At 43.0% G+C, this 22,306-nt stretch overlaps 1 protein-coding gene across 19 annotated transcripts in view; it reads left to right on the top strand.

Moving 5' to 3' along the window:
• Positions 1–22,306, top strand: part of LOC141126990 (uncharacterized) — a 164,102-nt gene that overhangs the window by 109,262 nt on the left and 32,534 nt on the right. For all 19 annotated transcript variants that reach the window (XM_073613093.1, XM_073613098.1, XM_073613097.1 and 16 more), the window contains 2 exons: positions 19,636–19,743; positions 22,070–22,162. In XM_073613093.1, the coding sequence (XP_073469194.1) occupies positions 19,636–19,743; positions 22,070–22,162 (201 nt within the window). The remainder of the gene's footprint in view (positions 1–19,635; positions 19,744–22,069; positions 22,163–22,306) is intronic.

Below are 22,306 nucleotides of genomic sequence, written 5' to 3'. Positions count from 1 at the left end.
CAGGCTGTCGGACTTTTGTAGACGAAAAGTCCGACCGTGTGTACACCCCATAAGAGGAAAGTCACTGGAGAAAATTGTCCCCATTGGAAGAAATTCCTTCCATCCCTATTGCAGTGATAACTTTACTGGCTCAATTTCGTCCAATTGACAGCGGTTGCCAGGACACATAGAGGGTTGATTTACTAAAGCAAATGGACTGTGCTCTTTGCGGTTGCTCCAGAGCTTAGTAAGTGAGGTAAAGCTTCACTTTGCAAAGAATACCCAATCACATGCAAAGAAAATAAAAAAAAAAAAACTGAATTTTTGCTTGCACCGGATTGGATGATGGAGGTCAGTAGAGCTTCTGCTCATTTACGAAACTCTGGAGCAACTGCCCTTGCAGAGTACAAAGACACAAAGGAGTTGACTTACTAAAACTGGTGCACAGAGAATCTGGTGCAGTTGTGAATAGTAACCAATCGTCTTCAAACTTCAGCTTGTTCATATAAGCTTTAGCAATAAAACCTAGAATCTGATTGGTTACTATGCACAGCTGCATCAGATTCTGTGTGAACCAGTTTTAGTAAATCTGCCCCAAAGTCTATGGATTTTCAGACTGTGAAACAATGGTGTATTTCCTAAACAGACGCTGGGGTTGATTTACTAAAGGCAAATAGACTGTGCACTTTTCAAAGCGTAGTTGCACTCTGCACTTGCAGTTGCTCCAGAGCTTAGTAAATGAGCAGAAGCTCTGCTGACTTCCATCATCCAATCATGTGCAAGCAAAAATGCTTTCCTTGCACATGATTGGGTATTCTTAGCAAAGTGAAGCTTTACATCATTTACTAAGCTGTGGAGCAATTGCTCTTGCAGAGTGCAACTGCACTTTGCAAAGTGCACAGTCCATTTGCCTTTAATAAATAAACCCCCATGTGTCACTGGGGGAAGGAGGGCAAACTGCTGTATATGTGCAGACACCTAATGACAAACTCCAACATGTATTCAAAGTGTTGAAGTTTTGCCTGTCAAAACAGCCAGGTGGTCAGCCATGATAGGAAGATTTGGCGCAGGGGGCTGTGTAATGTAAATGGGCCCAGAGGTGCAGGGTGTTGTGTAATGTAAATGGGCCCAGAGGTGTAGGGTGTTGTGTAATGTAAAGGGGCCCAGAGGTGTAGGGTGTTGTGTAATGTAAAGGGGCCCAGAGGTGCAGGGTGTTGTGTAATGTAAAGGGGCCCAGAGATGCAGGGTGTTGTGTAATGTAAAGGTGCCCAGAGGTGCAGGGGGCTGTGTTATGTAAAGGGGCCCAGAGGCGCAGGGGGCTGTGTAATGTAAAGGGGTCCAGAGATGCAGGGTGCTGTGTAATGTAAAATGGTGCAGGGGGCTGTGTAATGTAAAGGGGTCAAGAGGTGCAGGGGGCTGTGTAATGTAAAGGGGTCCAGAGGTGCAGGGGGCTGTGTAATGTAAAGGGGTCCAGAGGTGCAGGGGACTGTGTAATGTAAAGGGGTCAGTGCAGGGGATCACTGGACTCCAGGTTAGCGGGACTAGGGGGGATGGGGAGGGGGTCCAATGTAAGTTCACCTTACAGATTTTCTGTAAAGTGAACTTACAATTTAACCATTTGCAGATCCGCCGCAGTACATATACTGCGACGGGGCTGCAGCTACAGTATTGTATTGTTGTATTGTTTTAAGTGTTTTCTGGTTTTGAAAGGACATTGACTCTTTATACCGGGGGGGGGGCGCAGTTTGCTATCTTCGCCCTGGGCACCAGATGGCCTTGTCCCAGCACTGATAGTAACCAATCAGCTTCCAGGTTTTATTGCCAAAGCTTAAATGAACAAGCTGAAGTTAGAAGCTGATTGATTACTATTCACAACTGCACCACATTCTCTGTGCACCAGTATTAGTAAATCAACTCCTTTGTGCCAGCCAGCTCTTTGGACTATTAAAGCGGAACCACACTGCATCTGGGCACCACAAACCAAAATGCTATTTAATTAATTTATTAATATTTAAAGCATTTTTTTATTATTATTATTATTTTTTTCTCTTGAATGATCAAGTTATCATCCAATTTCTTTAATAAGTGTTGATCTTAAAATATATGCTAAAATAATAGCAGAACTCTTACAAGCAGTTATTCCTTCTATTATTGGTTTAGATTAGGTGGGCTTTGTCCCAACTCGAGAAGCAAGGTATAACGCTATTAAAATATTATCTCTTATCTCACACTGCCAGCTACAAAAAGTCCCGTTGTGTCTTCTTTCGCTAGATGCGGAAAAGGCATTTGAGTTTTTGAAAGCAACATTAGAACAACTAGTTTTATCTTCAGGCTTTATTCAAAAACGTATGGCCTTGTATTCTGCTCCATCTCCTCATATCAGAGTGAATGGCCTACTTTTGGACCCAGTTTATTTATCGAATGGAACCCACCAGGGGTGTCCCCTCTCGTCACTCCTGTATATACTAACAATGGAGCATTTGGCGATGGCCTTGCGTGCTAACAATTCAATACAGGGTGTTGAAATTGTTGGTAAGCAATATAAGATAAGTTTGTTTGCGGACGATCTCTTGCTCCACAAAACGAATCCAATAATTGCATTTCCAGCGCTTTTAAAGGAATTGGAAATTTTCGGTACTCTAAGCAATTTTAAACTTAAAGCGGCAAAATCACATTGTTTAAATATTACTCTTGCGGAGGACATTGAAGTTTCTCTTGCTGATAATTTTTAGTTCCAATGGGCCCAGTATTCTATCAATTATTTGGGGATTCAGATACCTAGACAACTTTATAAATTGTATGAGCTCAACTACCTGCCACTTGTGAACATTATGCAATCTCGTCTTAAGAAATGGTCACCAATGCGACATTCATGGCTGGGAAGGATGTCACTCTTTAACCACTTGCCACCCGCCATATAGCAGAATGACGGCGGCAAAGTGGTTTCAATATCCTGACTGGGCGTCATATGACCCCGGGGGCGCGCATCACGGCGATCAATGTTGCAGTGTGTCAGTCTGACACCCCGCAACACCGATCTAGGTAAAGAGTCTCTGTCGGAGACTCTTTACCACGTGATCAGCCGCGTCCAATCACGGCTGATCACGATGTAAATAGGAAGAGGCAGTGATCGGCTTTTCCTCACTCTGACAGACGCGAGTAGAGGAGAGCCGATCGGCTGCTCTCCTGACAGGGGGGGTCTGTGCTGATTGTTTATCAGCACAGCCCCCCCTCGGATCCTACCCAGGACCACCAGGGAAGCCATCCACACTGGACCACCAGGTATGCCCCCTAGACCCCCAGGGAAATACTGATCTGTGCCCAGGCAGCTGCCAATCAATGCCCAGGCAGCTGCCAATCAGTGCCCACACACAATGCCTACCACTGCCAGTGCCACCAGGGATGCCTATCAGTGCCGCGTATCAGTGCTGCGTATCAGTGCCCATCAGTGCCATGTATCAGTGCCCATCAGTGCTCAGCAGTGCCGCCTATCAGTGCCCAGCAGTGCCACCTATCAGTGCCCATAAGTGCCACCCATAAGAACCCATCTTTGCAGCCTTTCAGTGCCCATCAGTGTCGCCTATCTGTGCCCATCAGTGCCACCCAGTGCCACCCATGAGTGCCCATCAGTGCCGCCTATCAATGACCATCAGTGCTGCACATCAGTGCCACCCATCTGTGCCGCCTACCAGTGCCCATCAGTGCTGCATATCAGTGCCCATCGTTAGTGCCCGCTCATTGGTGCCACCTCATCCGTGCCGCCTTATCAGTGCCTGTCAGTGCCGCCTTATCAGTGCCCATCAATGAAAGAGAAAACTTACTTATTTACAAAATTTTTTAACAGAAACAAAAGCAAAACTTTTATTTTTTTCAAAATTTTTGGTCTTTTTTTATTTGTTTAGCAAAAAATAAAAACCGCAGATCAAATACCACCAAAAGAAAGCTCTATTTGTGGGAACAAAATGATAAAAATGTAGTTTGGGTACAGTGATGGATGACCGCGTAATTGTCATTCAAAGTGCGACAGCACTGACAGCTGAAAATTGGTCTGGGCAGGAAGGTGTATAAGTACCCTGTATTGAAGTGGTTAAGATGGACATCCTTCCTAGATTTCTTTATATTTTTCAAACAATTCCAATCAGACTTCCACGTTCTTTTTTTTTAGATTGACCTGATCTAGATTACTAAAATATATTTGGCCTAAGTTCCTGGCTAAACTCAGATATGAAATCTTAGTGAAGAGAATAGATGCTGGCGGCACAGGCCTGCCGCACCTAGAATTATACCACGTGGCGGCTTTACTTAGTAGGGTGCTAAATTGGTTTCACCATGGATCACTCAAGCAGTGGGTTACACTTGAGTCCGATTTAGTGCTTATACTACTGACTTCTCTCCCATGGCTTCTTCACGCCTTTGATGTCATCTCTGTTATATGTATGGGACAAATTTATCACAACATACAATGTACAGTATCTTCACGCCCAGGGCCATTGACTCCAATATTGGGTAACCCAAGTTTTCCACCAGGAATGCCAGAAAAAAGTTTTCTATGCTGGCAACCACTACATCTTTCGCCTATTTGTCATTCATGTACGGATAGAGGCTTGAAAACTATGGGTGAGCTTAGTTCCCACTCTCCCCTGAAGGCAGGTGAATGGCTTCAATAGTTCCAGCTATGTAATTTTTATAAATGGCTGAATAGTTCAAGTATCTGTAGGGTCTTAACTCAGTTTGAGGAGATGTACAGTCTGAAAATGTCCTCATGCATTATCTAAAATGTACAGTATTTTATTATCGCATGCATTTCCAGATCGCCCTTTCTATGTCTGAGATTGGGAGCGAGAATTAGGTAAAAATCGGTCTCATGAAGACTGGGACAAGGTGTTCTACCTCACCTTTAAAATAACTTTGTTGTCTTGTTCACAGAACCGTAACTATAAGATTATGATGAGATGGTATCGTTGTCCTGTCTTTCTAAATAAATTGAATCCAACTATGTCTGACCTATGCTGGAGATGCGGTGAATCGAGAGGCACACTATTACACCTATGGTGGTCTTGTTTGAAAATAAAACCATTTTGGTCAGCTATATTTAAAACCAGCCATGAGGTGACAGTCGAACACCCCCCCCCGGTTCGATTCGCATCCAGAACATGCGAACGGACCGAAAGATCGCGCGAACATTCGAACACCGTTAAAGTCTATGGGACTCGAACGTGAGAAATCAAAAGTGCGAATTTTAAAGGCTAATATGCAAGTTATTGTCCTAAAAAGGGTTTGGCGACCCGGGTCCTGCCTCAGGGGACATGTATCAATGCAAAAAAAGGTTTAAAAATGGCTGTTTTTTCAGGAGCAGTAATTTTAATGATGCTTAAAGTGAAAAAATAAAAGTAAAATATTTCTTTAAATATCGTACCTGGAGGGGTGTCTATAGTATGCCTGTAAAGTGGCGCATGTTTCCCGTGTTTAGAACAGTCCCTGCACAAAATTACATTTCTAAAGGAATAAAAGTCATTCAAAACTGCTTGTGGCTTTAATGTAATGTCGGGTCCCGGCAATATGGATGAAAATTATTGAGAAAAACAGCATGGGTAACCCCCCAGCCCATTACCAGGCCCTTTGGGTCTTGTATGGATATTAAGGGGAACCCCGCACCCATATTAAAAAAAGAAAGGGCGTGGGGCCCCCAGGCCCTATAAACTCTTAACAGCAGTATACAGGCGGTGCCCGGGTTACAAACAAAATAGGGACTGTAGGTTTGTTCTTAAGTTGAATCTGTTTGTAATTTGGAACAGGTAAATTTTTTAAGTGCAGCTCCAGCCAAAAAATCTATTTTTAAGCCTTTTGGATAACATAGGGAAGGGTTATCATCACCCCTGTAATATTCGTTTTGCTGTCTGTGCCCCTGTTCAGAAGATTTCACCTCACTTTCTGTCCCAATGACAATTGGATTTTGAAAATTTGGGTTTTTTAGGGAAACAAGGATTGGTGATAAAGCATCAGTGGAGACACCTTTTTCCCATATTAACTCTTACAGGAGAGAATTTCCCTTCCTAGGGGTATATTTCCTCTCACTTCCTGTTGTCTCCCTCCGTTTTTAAGTAGGAGTCGTTTGTAAGTCAGATATTTGAAAGTAGGGGACCGCCTGTATATACTATACGGCCTGCCCTATAAACTCTGCAGAAATTTGGGCCTTAGGTGTTGGTGGTACCAGAACACTGTAAGCCCTCACAGTTACTCTTGGTGGGCGCTGGAACAGGCCCTGCTGTGAAATATTATATCAAAAATTGTAATTACACGGGCAGAAAAATTGGGTCTTATGCCCTGGACACACGATCGGACTTTCCAACGGAAAATGTGCAATCGGAGCTTGTTGTCGGAAATTCCGACCGTGTGTGGGCTCCATCGGATTTTTTCCATTGCAATTTCCGACACACAAAGTTTGAGAGCTGGCTCTAATATTACAATAAAATCCGTTTGCGTAAATTCCGACGCATGCTCAGAATCAAGCAGAAGACCCGCACTGGCTATTGAACTTCATTTTTCTTAGCTCGTTGTACGTGTTGTACGTCACCGCATTCTTAACGTTCAGAATTTCTGACCAACTTTGTGTGACCGTGTGTATGCAAAACAAGTTCGAGCCAACATCCATCGGAAAAAATCTGATGGATTTTGTTGTCGAAATGTGCGATCGTGTGTACAGGGCATTAGGCAAAGGTGGTGGTGCCACAACACTGTAACCCCTCACAGATTCTGTTGTTGAGTGCAGGAACGAGCCCTGTTGTGAAATATTAGATCAAAAATTGTAATTATGCGCCCCTGTTAATAAGGGGCAGAAAAATTGAGCCTTAGGCACTGGTGCTGGTGCCACAACACTGCAACCCCTCTCATATACTCTAGTTGAGCGCGGGAACGTGCCCTGCTGAGAAATATTACAGCAAAGTTTGTAATTACGTGCCCCTGTTAAACAGGGGCAGAAAAATTGGGCCTTAGGCGGCGGTGGTGGTGCCACAACACTGTAAGCCCTCACAGATACTCTAGTTGAGCACAGGAACGAGCCCTGCTGCAAAATATTACAGCAAAAGTTGTAATTACACGCCCCTGTTAAACAGTGGCAGAAAAATTGGGCTTTAGGCACTGGTGTTGGTGCCACAACACTGCAACCCCTCACAGATACTCTAGCTGAGAGCAGGAATGAGCCCTGCTGCAAAATATTACAGCAAAAATTGTAATTACACGCCCCTGTTAAACAGGGGCAGAAAAATTGGACTTTAGGCACTGGTGGTGGTGCCCAGAACCAAAAATGTTCTTAGAAGCTATCAACATGAACATTGAGAAGGAATAGGATAGTCACTCAGCATCAGCATAGGCAGTCTTCAAGGGATCTCACATTCATAAAAAAAATAATGGGTTACATCAGCATCAGGTGCTTGGTAGCTGGTGATCCAAGCCTGATTCATTTTTATGAAGGTGAGCCAATCAACCGAGTCTGTGGACAGGCGCACTATGTGATCGGTTACAAAGCCTCCAGCAGCACTGAATGTGCGTTCAGATAGAACGCTGGATGCAGGACAGGCCAGTAGCTCAATTGCATACTGTGCAAACTCTGGCCAGTGATCCATCCTCAAGACCCAGTAACCCAGTGGATTTTCGGTTGGAAAGGTCTCCAAGTCTGATCTTGCCCCAAGGTATTCCTGCACCATGTAAATCAGACACTGGCGATGGTTGCTGGAACCGATCAGACCCTGGGGCTGCAGACTTAAAAATTGTCTGAACGCATTGGTCAGATGGCCACCTTCTCCACTGCTTCTTCTGTGACTGACCAAAGCCTCAGCAACACGTTGTCCAGGAGGACCAGGAAATTGTAACCTCCCAGGCTCTGGAAATGCATTGCACAAACCTTTCTGCAAGGCCTCCCGAAGATGTTTCATCCTCTGCTCCCTCTGCGAAGGCTGGATAAGTTCTGCAACCTTACCCTTGTAATGTGGATCAAGAAGGGTTGCCAGCCAGTACTGATCCCTCTCCTTGATACCACAAATCCGAGGGTCCCTTTGCAGGCTTTGCAGGATCAGAGAGGCCATGCAGTGTAGGTTTGCTGAGGCATTCGGTCCGGAGTCCTCTGGGTCACTAAGGATGACATGATCCGCAGCCACCTCCTCCCAGCCATGTACAAGTCCATGGGTTTCTGGGGACTGAAAACGATCCCTTGAAGACTGCTGCTGATGCTGAGTGCTAGGCTCCACCTCCATGCTGACACAATCCTCCTCCTCCTCCTCTTCTTCCTGTGTGAAAGGCGGGCCTGCAGGAATACTGTCTGGATAAAGGGGGCCTTGAGAGGTAAGGAAGTCCTCCTCTTCCTCCCTCTGTTCTGCCTCAAGTGCCCTGTCCATTAATCCATGCAGCGTGTGCTCCAACAGGAAGACAAGAGGGACAGTATCACTGATGCATGCACTGTCACTGCTCACCATCCTCGTGGCCTCCTCAAATGGTGACAGGACAGTGCATGCATCATTGATAATTAGCCACTGGCGTGGCGAAAAAAAGCCAAGCTCCCCTGACTCTGTCCTGGTGCCATACTCGCACAGATACTCATTGATGGCCCTCTGCTGCATGTGCAGCTGCTGCAGCATTGCCAACATTGAGTTCCACCTGGTGGGCATGTCACAGATGAGGTGGTTGCATTCCTTTTGAAGGTCAGCCAGCCGCGCACTGGCATTATATGACCGGCGGAAATGCCCACAGACTTTCCTGGCCTGCCTCAGGAGATCCTGTAAGCCTGGGTACCTGCACAAGAACCGCTGCACCACCAAATTAAGGACGTGAGCCAAACAGGGAACGTGGGTCAAGTGTCCCTGTTGGAGGGCAGAGAGGAGGTTGGTGCCATTGTCGCAAACCACCATTCCTGGCTGAACCTGGTGTGGCATCAACCACCTCTAAACCTGCCCCTGCAGAGCTGCCAGAATCTCTGCCCCAATGTGGCTCCTGTCCCCTAAGTAGACCAACTCAAGCACTGCATGGCATCTTTTTGCCTGAGTGCTTGCATAGCCCCTAGAACTCCTACGGAGCACCGCTGGTTCTGAGGAAAAATATGCACAGGAAGAGGCCATAGAGGAAGAAGAAGAGGAGGGGGTGGAGGAGAGAGGTGTGGCAGAATCACCACTACCAGCATTTTGGAGGCATGGTAGCGGAACAAGCTCCAACATTACTGCACCCTGTCCTGCATCCTTCCCAGCTGCCAGCAGGGTTACCCAGTGTGCTGTGAAAGAAAGGTATCGTCCCTGTCCATGCCTGCTGGACCATGAGTCAGCGGCAATATGCACCTTACCGCTGACCGCCCTGTCCAACGAGGCCAAGACATTGCCTTCCACATTCCTGTAGAGAAACGGAATGGCCTTTTGAGAAAAAAAAAGGCGTTTACCGCACATTCCACAAATTCTCGAAAGGGGGCAGAGTCTACCAGCTGAAAAGGCAGCAGTTGGAGTGCTAGCAATTTAGCCAAACTAGCATTCAGCCGCTGAGCATGTGGATGGCTGGGACCGAATTTCTTTAGAAGGTTTATCAACTGGGGTAGGGAAATTTGCCTGCTACAATCGGATTTAGGTGTACCGCTAGCAGATTGCCCGCAAGTGCTCGGGACACCTAATTCTACACCTTCATTCCTCTCAGTGCAGGTCTCTGAGAGGACTGAAGGTATAGTGGGGTTGGAGATCCCAGCTGATGAGGAGCACATAGAGGTCTGCCTTGTTCTTTGGTGTGGGTCTTTTAAGTACTGTTGCCAATGGACTGCATGGGAGCTTGACATATGTCTGGTCAAGCATGTGGTGCCCAAGCGGCTGCTGTTTTGGCCACGCTTGATACACTTTAGACATATGTTGCAAACAGCAATGGTGCGATCTGCTGCACATGTCTTAAAAAAGGCCCACACCAAAGAACTTTTGAAAAAAACGCATGGAGTCAGCAGCGCCCTGCACATGAGCTCTGCGGTGTGATGCAGTCAGTTGGCTGCCCATCAGCTGGCACCTGGAGGGCATACTGCTTCATTGAAGATGTGCCTCCTCCTCCTCTCTTCTATTAGGTACCCACGTAGAGTCAGTGACCTCATCATCCCCTCCTTCCTCGCCACTGGAGCTGGGGGAACATGACTGCCAGTTTCTTGACCTTCTTGGGCACCCCCTCTCTCTGGGCTCACGTTACTGCCTTCATCCTCAACCTGGGTGCCATCATCGGAGCCTTCAAAACGCTGCGCATCCTCCTGCAGCATGTACCCGACACTGTGGTTGAACAGTTCGGGGGACTCCTCAGGACATGATGGTGGTGCTAAGGAAGGAGTGACTGATGCCATTGAGCCGATGGAATAGGCCACTTTGGCAGCTGCATTGGCAGCCAAACTTCTCTTAGCCTGGGTGACAGAGGATGAGGAGGATGAGGACAGCTTTATGATCCACTCTACCAACTCTTCTGAATGTTGTGGCTCAACATGGCCAGCTGTCGAAAAAAAGGACAAGAGTGCCCCACGGCCACGTGCTGAGGATGCACCGTGTCCACGACCAGGACTGTTGGCTGTAGACACAGAGCCTACTTGCCCTCTTTTGGGGGCCTATGAGCATCTGCCTTTCCTTGGTGGCCTTCCAGACATGCTGTAAAATTGTATTAGCAAAACACCGCCTGAAGTTTACTAAAAAAATTACACCAGGCCTGTAGTCAGGTATAGGCTTGGCTAGACTAGAATGCAGTGGATATCTTTGTAGGAGACTGTATATATATCTTTATGCACTGCAGATCACTGAATCGCCTGCCAGCCTGCCTGCCTGAAAGTGTCGTGGAAAACGTACACCAGGAATGGCCTGTAGTCAGGTATAGGCTTGGCTAGACTAGAATGCAGTGGATATATATGTAGGAGACTGTATATATATCTTCATGCATTGCAGATCACTGAATCACCTGCCTGGCCTGCCTGCCTGAAAGTGTCTTTGAATACGTACACCAGGAATGGCTTGTAGTCAGGTATAGGCTTGGCTAGACTAGAATGCAGTGGACATATATGTAGGAGACTGTATATATATCTTTATGCACTGCAGATCACTGAATCACCTGCCTGTCCTGCCTACCTGAAAGTGTCTTTGAATACATACACCAGGAATGGCCTATTGTCAGGTATAGGCTTGGCTAGACTAGAATGCAGTGGATATATGTAGGAGACAGTATATATATTTTATGCACTGCAGATCACTAAATCGCCTGCCTGCCTGAAAGTGTATTTGAAAACGTACACCAGCAATGGCCTGCAGTCAGATATAGGCTTGGCTAGACTAGAATGCAGTGGATATATATACAGTATGTTGGAGACTGTATATATATTTAATGCACTGCAGATCACTGAATCACTTGCCTGGCCTGCCTGCCTGAAAGGGTATTTGAATACGTACACCAGGATCTAGCTACACAGGATACAGTGTGTGTATATATATATATATACAAAGCCGGGATGTATATACATACTAAATACACTGCAGCTAACTGAATCAACTGCCTACCTGAAGTATATTAGAAATAGTACACCAGGAACGGTCTGCAGTGAGATCTAGCTACAGAGGTTACAGTGTATATATTTATATATATATATATATATATATATATATATATATATATATATATACACTAAATACACTGCAGCTAACTGAATCAACTGCCTGCCTGAAGTATATTAGAAACAGTACACTAGGAACGGTCTGCAGTGAGATCTAGCTAAACTGGATACAGTGTATATATATATATATATATATATATATATATATATATATATATATATATATATATATATATGCAAAGCCGGGATGTATATATATATATATATATATATATATATATATATACTAAATACTTAAGTATATATATACTATATACTTCTCTCTTTAATTCCTGGGTCAATTAAATCAATTAAAAAGGGAATATTTAGATTTTTCTTGATGGCAGGAAGAGCTTTAATTCCAAAACATTGGAAATCATAAATAACACCAACAATACAGGAATGGGTAGTTGAGATGAACCATATAATGCGGATGGAAGAGCTGGTATGTACAGCAAATAACATTGAATGTAACTTCTGGGAAGTCTGGGCCCCGTGGGTGAAGTTGCTGGAGTCTCCTCAGATGTTATCTTTTCTGTAACTGTTGGGTTCCTGTCTGTTTGGTGCCATATTTCATTTTTTTTTCTCTCTTTCCCATTCTTTTTATTTATTTATTTTTTGGGTTGTTTGTTGTTGTTTGTTTTTGTTTGGTGTTGTTGTTTGTTAATATCTTGTTTTTATTAATTAATTAATTAATTTTTTTTGTGTGCATGTATGTATACAAAAATTGGCTTTTTGATAGCGAATATGACGGCAATCAGATTTAGGCAATTTTCAGTTTTCTATTTTGTGAAAATTCAAGTGGGAATGGGAAATATAAAATCTGGTTAATTTAAGGATATTTAGGTCATGCTCATTAGGCATAACTATTCCCTTTCCTTTTTTTCTTTTCTAACTGTATTGTTGTACAATGCCATTCTTTTCAATAAAAATATATTAAACAGAATATTCAAAGCAAACTCCCCCATCCATCCATATCTCCATGCTTTATTTTGCTGAGAGATCACTTTAAAATACACCCTCTCTGGCATTTCTGGTGGTGGCCATCTTGAGTAATTTACCATTTGCTTCCTGGAATCCATCTGCCATTGGCTCAGGCATGTAAGCAAGTGGACGTGCTTAAAGTGGATGTAAACCCTCTCCTATACCCAGTGAAGTTAACAGCCTCAGATGATACACAGGGAATGAAACAATCTCCCTACATAAGTTTTACATGTATATCTGCTGTCTTCAGCTTGCTACAGTCTTTAGAGTTCTAACATCGGGTTAGAATTTTTACTTCCTTGTTCAGCTGCAGGAGTGAATTCTTGGCATACACAACAACAGACACCCCCTCCACATAGGAAGATACTTGCAGAGCATTTTTAGGCAGTTGAGTTTAGAGGCCTTTTTTAGAAAGCAAAAAAATGAGTTCAGATGCTGAGTTTAGAGGCATTTCAAGCGCCAAACGCTTCTAAATGTGGCTAAACTCACATTTAGCTGCTTTTCTTTTACAGGCGTTTTTCATTTTTGGCTATTTTGAAAAAAAAAAATTTTTTTTCAAGCACTTCTAAATGCAAACGCGGCTAAACGCAGAAAAACTGAAGTTTTAAACGTGGGTTACTATTTGTCAAGTTAAATCGTTCAGGAGAGGTTGTAAAAACGTCCCGTGTACCTTAAGCCTAATTCAACAAGCTGAAGTTAGAAGCTGATTGGTTACTATGCACAACTGCACCAGATTCTGTGTCCACCAGTTTTAGTGACTCTCCCCCTTTGTGTCTTTGTCTCAACACCTGCCAGGCAGCTCTTTGGACTATTAAAGCTGAACCACACTGCATCTGGGCACCACAAACCAAAAATGCTATTTATTCACGTATTAATATTCAAAGCAAACTCCCCCCCTCCATCCATATCTCCATGCTTTATTTTGCTGAGAGATCACTTTGAAATACACCCCCCGGAACCTATATTTACCTCTGGTGGTGGCCATCTTGAGCAATGTACCATTTGCTTTCTGGAATCCATCTGTCCTTAGCTCAGGCATGTAGGCAGGAGGGAGTGCTTAACTAAGAACACACCCCTCGACGATCCCTGGGATGTATGACATCATTTGCCCAGGAATATAAACCAGGAAGTTACTGAAGAAATGTAAAAAAAAATTAAAACAAGTAAATATGATATACTTTCCTTTTCTATTTATTAATGCTAGCAGCATAAGAATTATAGAGCTTCTGTTCATTTACGAAACTCTGGAGCAACTGCCCTTGCAGAGTACAAAGACACAAAGGAGTTGATTTACTAATACTGATGCACACAGAATCTGGTGTAGTTGTGAATAGTAACCAATCAGCTTCTAACTTCAGCTTGTTCATTTAAGCTTTGACAATAAAACCTAGAAGCTGATTGGTTACTATGCGCAGTTGCATCAGATTCTGTGTGCACCAGTATTAGTAAATCTGCCCCAAAGTCTACAGATTTTCAGACTGTGAAACAATGGTGTATTTCCTTAACAGACTCTTTCACTGGGTGAAGGAGGACAAACTGCTGTATATAAGCAGACAGCTAATGACAAACTCCAACATGACTTCAAAGTGTTGAAACTTTGTCTGTCAAAACAGCCAGGCGGTCAGCCATGATAGGAAGATTTGGGAAGTTATTGCAGATGTGTGAACCTCTAGGTCCCTCCTGTATTCCCCACACGCAGCATGTGGCTCCTCTTTCCCCCAGTGAGAGTCTTTATAACCGGTTGCCGTAGAGTGCACAACGATATACGTCAGCACAATGGCACGACTGCGCAAATGGGCGTACAGGTACGTCCCCTTTAAGGCGCAGCATTGTTGGCGCGCGCGGGCCCGCTGTGTACTCTGGGACCGTGCCCGTGGGTCCCGCGAACTCGATGTCCATCGGTGTCCCGCGATCGTGTCACGGGGGGGGGGTGGCAGAACGGGGAGATGCCTATGTAAATTAGACATTTCCCCATTCTGCCTAGTGACATGACAGGGATCTACTGCTCCCTGTCATCAGTATTAGTAAATCAACTTCTTTGTGCCAGCCAGCTCTTTGGACTATTAAAGCGGAACCACACTGCATCTGGGCACCACAAACCAAAATGCTATTTAATTCATTTATTAATATTTAAAGCATTTTTTTATTATTATTTTTTTTTCTCTTCATATGCTTGTGAATAAATATGTGTATGTATGTATGGGTAGATTCAGGTGAATATAGGAGGTTTGCAAATGAATGCAATAATATGTTAAATAATGTATTGCTGTTAGCTTTGGAGGGGCACCGGGGAGACTCGGGGGGGGGGTTGTGAATATAATTATTGAGTTATTCCTAGTTGGAGTTTTATGCATGATGTCTGCACTTCCCCCCCCCGGTGATCCTTTGTGGAACTTTTTTTTTTCTTTAGTGGTAATTATTAGATTTTTTTTTCTTGAGCAGGAGTGGGCCCACGGCCCAAGACTAACCCTTTCCCCCTATAGGTTTCTGCCTGGGCTGGCACAGGCGGTTAATGTGTCATAATAGACACACTCCTTTTTTAAGACCAGTTAGAACTGGACTCTTTTTGTGTTTTTTTGTTTTTTTTTTCTCCTTCTTTTCCCTTTTTTTTCACCTCCCCCCCTTTTTTTTTGGCATTGGACAGACAGAGCCCAATAATAAATCACGTATTAAAAAAATGTTGTAATATTCATTATGGAGGCAATAACATTTGGGTCACCACTTAATGTTAGGGGTTTTAATATCCCACAAAAAAGATCACAGATTCTATACAATATGCATAAGCAAAGAGTTCAGATACTTTTTTTTACAGGAGACACATTTTAAAACATCATCAGTACCACATATGCCCACTCGCTACTATAGTAATTGGTATCTTGTGTCATAAGAGGGATCCTCATTTCTGAAGGTGCATTTTTAAAAAAAAAGTACGATCTGCAGAGATTACACAGCTCCTACAGGAAATTCATAAGCTTGAGCTTGCCCATAAACGTTCACTTGAGTCTCATGTATTTCAGCTATTAGAAAAGAAACGTAAAGATCTTTTACATATACTTGATATGGCAAATTTAAACATAAAGACAGAATTCATAGAACTGTGTATGAATCTGGTAATAAGGCGGGTAGACCATTGGCCAGGTCAATTCGCACTAAACCAAGTTGTACTTATATTCCCAAACTTCGATGCCCTAAAAAGGGCTTGGTGAATACTTCTGAAGACATTGCTTGGGCCTTTCAAGATTATTATAGGACACTTAATAATATTACTAATCCCCTCATGGTAAACACCAACACAAAGGGACGCAAAACAATGGCCCAATATATTTTGAATACGGCCCTTCCAAGATTAGATCAGGATACTGCTAACTTATTGAATATGCCCTTCACTACACTGGAAATTCAACAAACACTTAAGGCACTTCCATCGGGTAAGAGTCCAGGTCCTGATGGTTTTTCAACTTTGTTTTATAAACAGTTTCAGGACGTTTTATCACCAATCTTGGACACTACATTCAACTCAATTTCAGATTCATGTACTTTCTCTCATCAAGCGCAGGAAGCTCATATTACTCTCATTCATGAAGACCAGAAAGATCCTGCTGAATGTTCAAGTTATCTTGCAATTTCTTTATTAAATGTTGATCTTAAAATATATGCTAAAATTATAGCAGATCGCTTACAAGCCTTCTATTATAATTCCTTCTATTATTGGTTTAGATCAGGTGGGCTTTGTCCCAACTCGAGAAGCAAGGGATAACACTTTCAAAATATTATCTCTTATCTCACACTGCCAGCTCCAAAAAGTCCCGTTGTGTCTTCTTTCTCTAGATGCGGAAAAGGCATTTGATCGCCTAGATTGGGAGTTTTTGAAAGCAACATTAGAACAACTACAGTAGGTTTATCTTCAGGCTTTATTAAAAAAATTATGGTCTTGTATTCTGCTCCATCTCCTCGTATCAGAATGAATGGCCTACTTTCCGACCCGGTTTATTTATCGAATGGAACCCGCCAGGGGTGTCCCCCCTCGCCACTCCTGTATATACTAGCAATGGAGCATTTGACCTTGCGTGCTAACAATTCAATACAGGGTGTTGAACTTGTTGGTAAGCAATATAAGATAAGTTTGTTTGCAGACGATCTCTTGCTCCACATAACTAATCCAATAATTGCATTTCCAGCACTTTAAAACGAATTGGAAATTTTCGGTACTCTAAGCAATTTTAAACTTAATGCGGCAAAATCACATGTTTAAATATTACTCTTGCGGAGTACATTGAAGTTTCTCTTGCTGATAATTTTTAGTTCCAATGGGCCCAGTATTATATCAATTATTTGGGGATTCAGATACCTAGACAACTTTATAAATTGTATAAGCTCAACAACCTGCCACTTGTGAACATTATGCAAACTTGTCTTAAGAAATGGTCACCAATGCGACACTCATGGCTGGGAAGGATGTCACTCTTTAAGATGGACATCTTTACTAGATTTCTTTATATTTTTCAAACAATTCCAATCAGACTTCCACGTTCTTTTTTTTTAGATTGACCTGATCTAGATTACTAAAATATATTTGGCCTAATTTCCTGGCTAGACTCAGATATTAAATCTTAGTGAAGAGAAGATGCTGGTGGCACAGGCCTGCCGCACCTCGAATTATACCACACGACGGCTTTACTTAGCAGGGTGCTAGATTGGTTTCACCATGGATCACTCAAGCAGTGGGCTACACTTGAGTCCGATTTAGTGCTTATACCACTGACTTCTCTCCCAAGGCTTCTTTCTATTGATTGGCCACGTTCAACACAACGAACGCCTTTGATTTAATCTCTGTTATATGTATGGGGCAAATTTATCACAACATACAATGTACAGTATCTTCACGCCCAGGGCCATTGACTCCAATATTGAGTAACCCAAGTTTTCCAGTTTCTCCAGGAATGCCAGAAAAAAAGTTTTCTATGCTGGCAACCACTACATCCTTCGCCTATTTGTCATTCATGTACTGATAGAGGCTTGAAAACTGTGGGTGAGCTTAGTTCCCACTCTCCCCTGAAGGCAGGTGAATGGCTTCAATATTTCCAGCTACGTAACAAGGTGACAAGGTGTTCTTCCTCACCTTTAAAATAACTTTGTCGTCTTATTCACAGGAACGTAACTATAAGATTATGACAAGATGGTATCGTTCGGTCTTACTAAATAAAATTAATGCAGCTATGTCTGACCTATGCTGGAGATGTGGTGAATCGAGAGGCACACTATTACACCTATGGTGGTCTTGTTCGAAAATAAAACCATTTTGGTCGGCCATATGTAAAATCAGTCATGAGGTGACAGGTAATTGACAGGAGACTCCTGAGGTAGCGCTTCTCTCTTTAATTCCTGGGTCAATTAAATCAGTTAAAAAGGGAATATTTAGATTTTTCTTGATGGCAGGAAGAGCTTTAATTCGAAGACTTTGGAAATCATAAATAACACCAACAATACGGGAATAAGTAGTTGAGATGAGCCATATAATGCGGATGGAAGAGCTGGTATGTACAGCAAATAACGTTGAATGTAACTTCTGGGAAGTCTGGGCTCCGTGGGGGAAGTTGCTGGAGTCTCCTCAGATGTTATCTTTTCTGTAACTGTTGGGATCCTGTCTGTTTGGTGATATATTTCATTTTTTTCTCTCTTTCCCATTCTTTTTATTTATTTATTTTTTGGGTTCTTTTTTGTTGTTGTTTGTTTTTGTTTGGTGTTGTTGTTTGTTTATACCTTGTTTTTATTTTTTTAATTTATTTTTGTGTATATGTATACAAAAATTGGCTTCGATAGCGAATATGTCGGCACATCAAATTTAGGCAATTTTCAGTTTTCTATTTTGTGAAAATTCAAGTGGGAATGGGAAATATAAAATCTGATTAATTTAAGGATATTTAGGTCTTGTTCATTAAGCATAACTATTCCCTTTCCTTTTTTTCTTTTCTCACTGTATTGTTGTACAATGCCATTTTTTTCAATAAAAATATATTAAACAGAATATTCAAAGAAAATTCCCCCATCCATCCATATCTCCATGCTTTATTTTGCTGAGAGATCACTTTAAAATACAGCTCCTCTGGAATTTCTGGTGGTGGCTATCTTGAGAAATATACCATTTGCTTCCTGGAATCCATCTGCCCTTGGCTCAGGCATGTAAGCAAGAGGACATGCTTAAAGCGGATGTAAAACCTCTCCTATACCCAGTGAAGTGAACAGCCTCAGATGATACACAGGGAATGAAACAAATCTCCCTACATAAATTTTACATGTATATCTGCTGTGTTCAGCTTGCTATAGTCTTTAGAGTTCTAACATCGGGTTAGAATTTCTACTTCCTCGTTCAGCTGTAGGAGTGAATTCTTAGCATACACTGGGAAACAGCTGTTTGGAGGAAAGGCACAGACACCCCCTTCACATAGGAAGATACTTGCAGAGCTGTGCTGTGACAAGACACGCTCTCTGCTAATCTATTTATAGCATGACACAAACTTCAGGAGAACTTGTTAGAAGTTATCATACTTATAACAGAGCAATGAAACAGCAGAAACATGCGGGACTTAGTGCTTTGGAGAGAGATAAGTAAACACTGGGAATATATGTGCCCAGGTCAAATTTAATGAATCAGGTTTACATCCACTTTAACCAAGAAATCCCCCCTGAAGACCCCTGGGATGTATGACATCATTTGCCTAGTCATATAAACCAGGAAGTTACTGAAGAAATGTAAAAAAAAATGTTTAAAACAAGTACTGTAAATATGATATACTTTTCTATCCATTTACTAATGCTAGCAGCATAAGGCTCAAAAATAGTCAATGTTGATTGAGAGAGTGAAGTTCCGCTTTAATCAGCATGCTGGAGAAACCTACCTGGGCTTACTTTCTCCTGAGTGTTTTCCACTTCTTTTCTCTTTTAAACCAAAACAACCAAATGTTCTAGTTATCCCTAGTTTATGATGACTACGGATTGCTTTACAACATACATTTTGACATTTAAAACCTCTGATTTTCATTTTGCAGGACTATCAAAAATCTACAACAAAACCTCAAGATCCTGGCACTATTTTCCGCTTTATGGCATCTCAAAATCCTGGCCATATTCTACGCCTGGACCCAGAGGTCTTGCAGGTGAACAAATGTAGCTGTTGTTTTATGAATGTTGTAAAATACAGTCCAATCACCCGGAGGTCCATATGGAAAGGTGTTTGGGAAGGTTCAATCCTCTGCATTTTTTCCAACCATCTGTGTCCCATTGGGGAGAATCACCTTACTTTATGTCCTGTAGACAGAAGAGGAAATCTCTGTAAGAGGAAAGTCACTGGAAAAAATTGTCCCTATTGAAAAAAAATTCTCTCCATCCCTATTGCAGTGATAACTCAAAATTTAAAATTTTGCTTCAGTTTCAGTCCAATTGACAGCGGTTACCAGGACCCATTGGGGTTGGTTTACTAAAGGTAAATAGACCAGGCACTTTGCAAAGTTGCAGTTGCTCCAGAGCTTAGTAAATGAGGTAAAGCTTCACTTTGCAAAGAATACCCACTCACGTGCAAGGAAAATAAAATAAACAGCATTTTTGCTTGCACGGGATTGGGATTGCTCATTTACTAAACTCTGGAGCAACTACACTTTCCAAAGTGTACAGTCTATTTGCTTTTAGTAAAATAACCCCCTGGAGAGGGTGAATCTCGCTGTTGGAGACACAGACCGTAATAAAAACCTGACTGGGCTTTTAACTTTTAACTTTCTTCTTCTTTACTTTATCCAAAAATCAAAAAAAAAAAAAAATACTTTAAGTCCTTAGATACCCTTTGAGAAGACTGTTAATTGGGGGAAAGAGGAGCCACATGCTGCGGGTGTGGAATACAGAAGGGACCTAGAGGTTCACAAATCTGCAATAGCTTCCCAAATCTTCCTATCATGGCTGACCGCCTGGCTGTTTTGATAGACAAAACTTCAACACTTTGAGGTTGTGTTGAAGTTTGTCATTAGGTGTCTGCTTATATACAGCAGTTTGCCCTCCTTCCCCCAGTGACACATGGGGGTGTATTTATTAAAGGCAAATGGACTGTGCACTCTGCAAGAGCAGTTGCTTCAGAGCTTAGTAAATTATGTAAAGCTTCACTTTGCTAAGAATACCCAATCATGTGCAAGGAAAGCATTTTTGCTTGCACGGGATTGGATGATGGAAGTCAGCAGAGCTTCTGCTCATTTACTAAGCTCTGGAGCAACTGCAAGTGCAGAGTGCAACTATGCTTTGAAAAGTGCACAGTCTATTTGCCTTTAGTAAATCAACCCCAGAGTCTGTTTAGGAAATACACCATTGTTTCGCAGTCTGGAAATCTGTAGACTTTGGGGCAGATTTACTAAAACTGGTGCACACGGAATCTGATACAACTGTGCATAGGGATTGATTCACGGCCAGGTGCACACTGCGCATGCTCGAGTCACGCTGCGCTCTATCAGTGGACAGGCAATCTTCTGGGACCTGTCATGTGTCACAGAAGATTTCCGAGAGGGAAGGAACGCTTAAGGGAGAGGAGGAGTCGCCTAGGTGGCCCGTGGGCGGAAGGAGGAAGTGGGACAGGAAGTCCCTCTCTAAAGTAGTCGCCCACTCCCCCCCCAAAAATGACATGCCAAATGTGGAATGTAAGGCCCCTTTCACACTGGGGCGGTAGGGGACGTCGGCGGTAAAACAGCGCTATATTTAGCGCTGTTTTACAGCGGTATTCGGCCGCTAGCGGTGCGGTTTTAACCCCCCGCTGGCGGCCGAAAAAGGGTTAAAACCCCTCGTATAGCGCGGCTATAGCCGCGGTATTACCGCAGTATAGCCGCGCTGTCCCATTGATTTCAATGGGCAGGAGCGGTTTAGGAGCGGTGAATACACCACTCCTTCACCGCTCCAAAGAAGCGGCTGACAGGAGATTTCACACTGAACAAACAGCGGAGACTGTTTAGGGGCGGTTTGCAAACCGCCCCAGTGTGAAAGGGGTCTAAGGGGGGGAGTGCTTAAAGCGGAAGTTCCACTTTTGAGTGGAACTCCGCTTGAAGTTAGAAGCTGATTGGTTACTATGCACAACTACACCAGATTCTGTGTGCACCAGTTTTAGTAAATCTCCCCCATTGTGTTTTTATCTCAGCCCCTGCCAACCAGCTCTTTGGACTAATAATGATCAGCACACTGGAGAAGTCTACCCTGACCTTACTTTCTCCTGTACTCTCCGGAGTGTTTTCCACTTCTTTTCTCTTTTAAAATAAAACCAGCAAATGTTCTAGTTCTCCCCCATCCTTGCTCAGCTATATGACTAGAGAGCCCAACGTCTTACTTCTTTTTATTCCTACTGGTCACAGCCTGGCCCCCCAATAGTCTGACATACCGTACATCTGTCTTATATGAATAGGGATTGCTATACAACATACATTTTGACATTTAAAACCTCTGATTTTCATTTTGCAGGAATATCTAGAACGTATTGAAAGAAACGAATCTCCACAGGAGCGTCCTCAAAGTCCTAGCTTTCCTCGATACCTGGACCTAAAAAGCTTGCAGGTGATGAAATGTAGCTGTTGTTTCATGAATGTTGTAAAATACAGTCCAATCACCCGGAGGTCCATATGGAAAGGTGTTTGGGAAGGTTCAATCCTCTGCATTTTTTCCAACCATCTGTGTCCCATTGGGGGGAATCACCTTACT

Source organism: Aquarana catesbeiana, linkage group LG02 (genome assembly GCF_042186555.1).
Source record: "Aquarana catesbeiana isolate 2022-GZ linkage group LG02, ASM4218655v1, whole genome shotgun sequence".
Taxonomy (NCBI): domain Eukaryota; kingdom Metazoa; phylum Chordata; class Amphibia; order Anura; family Ranidae; genus Aquarana; species Aquarana catesbeiana.
This window is presented reverse-complemented; position numbering and strand designations above follow the sequence as displayed.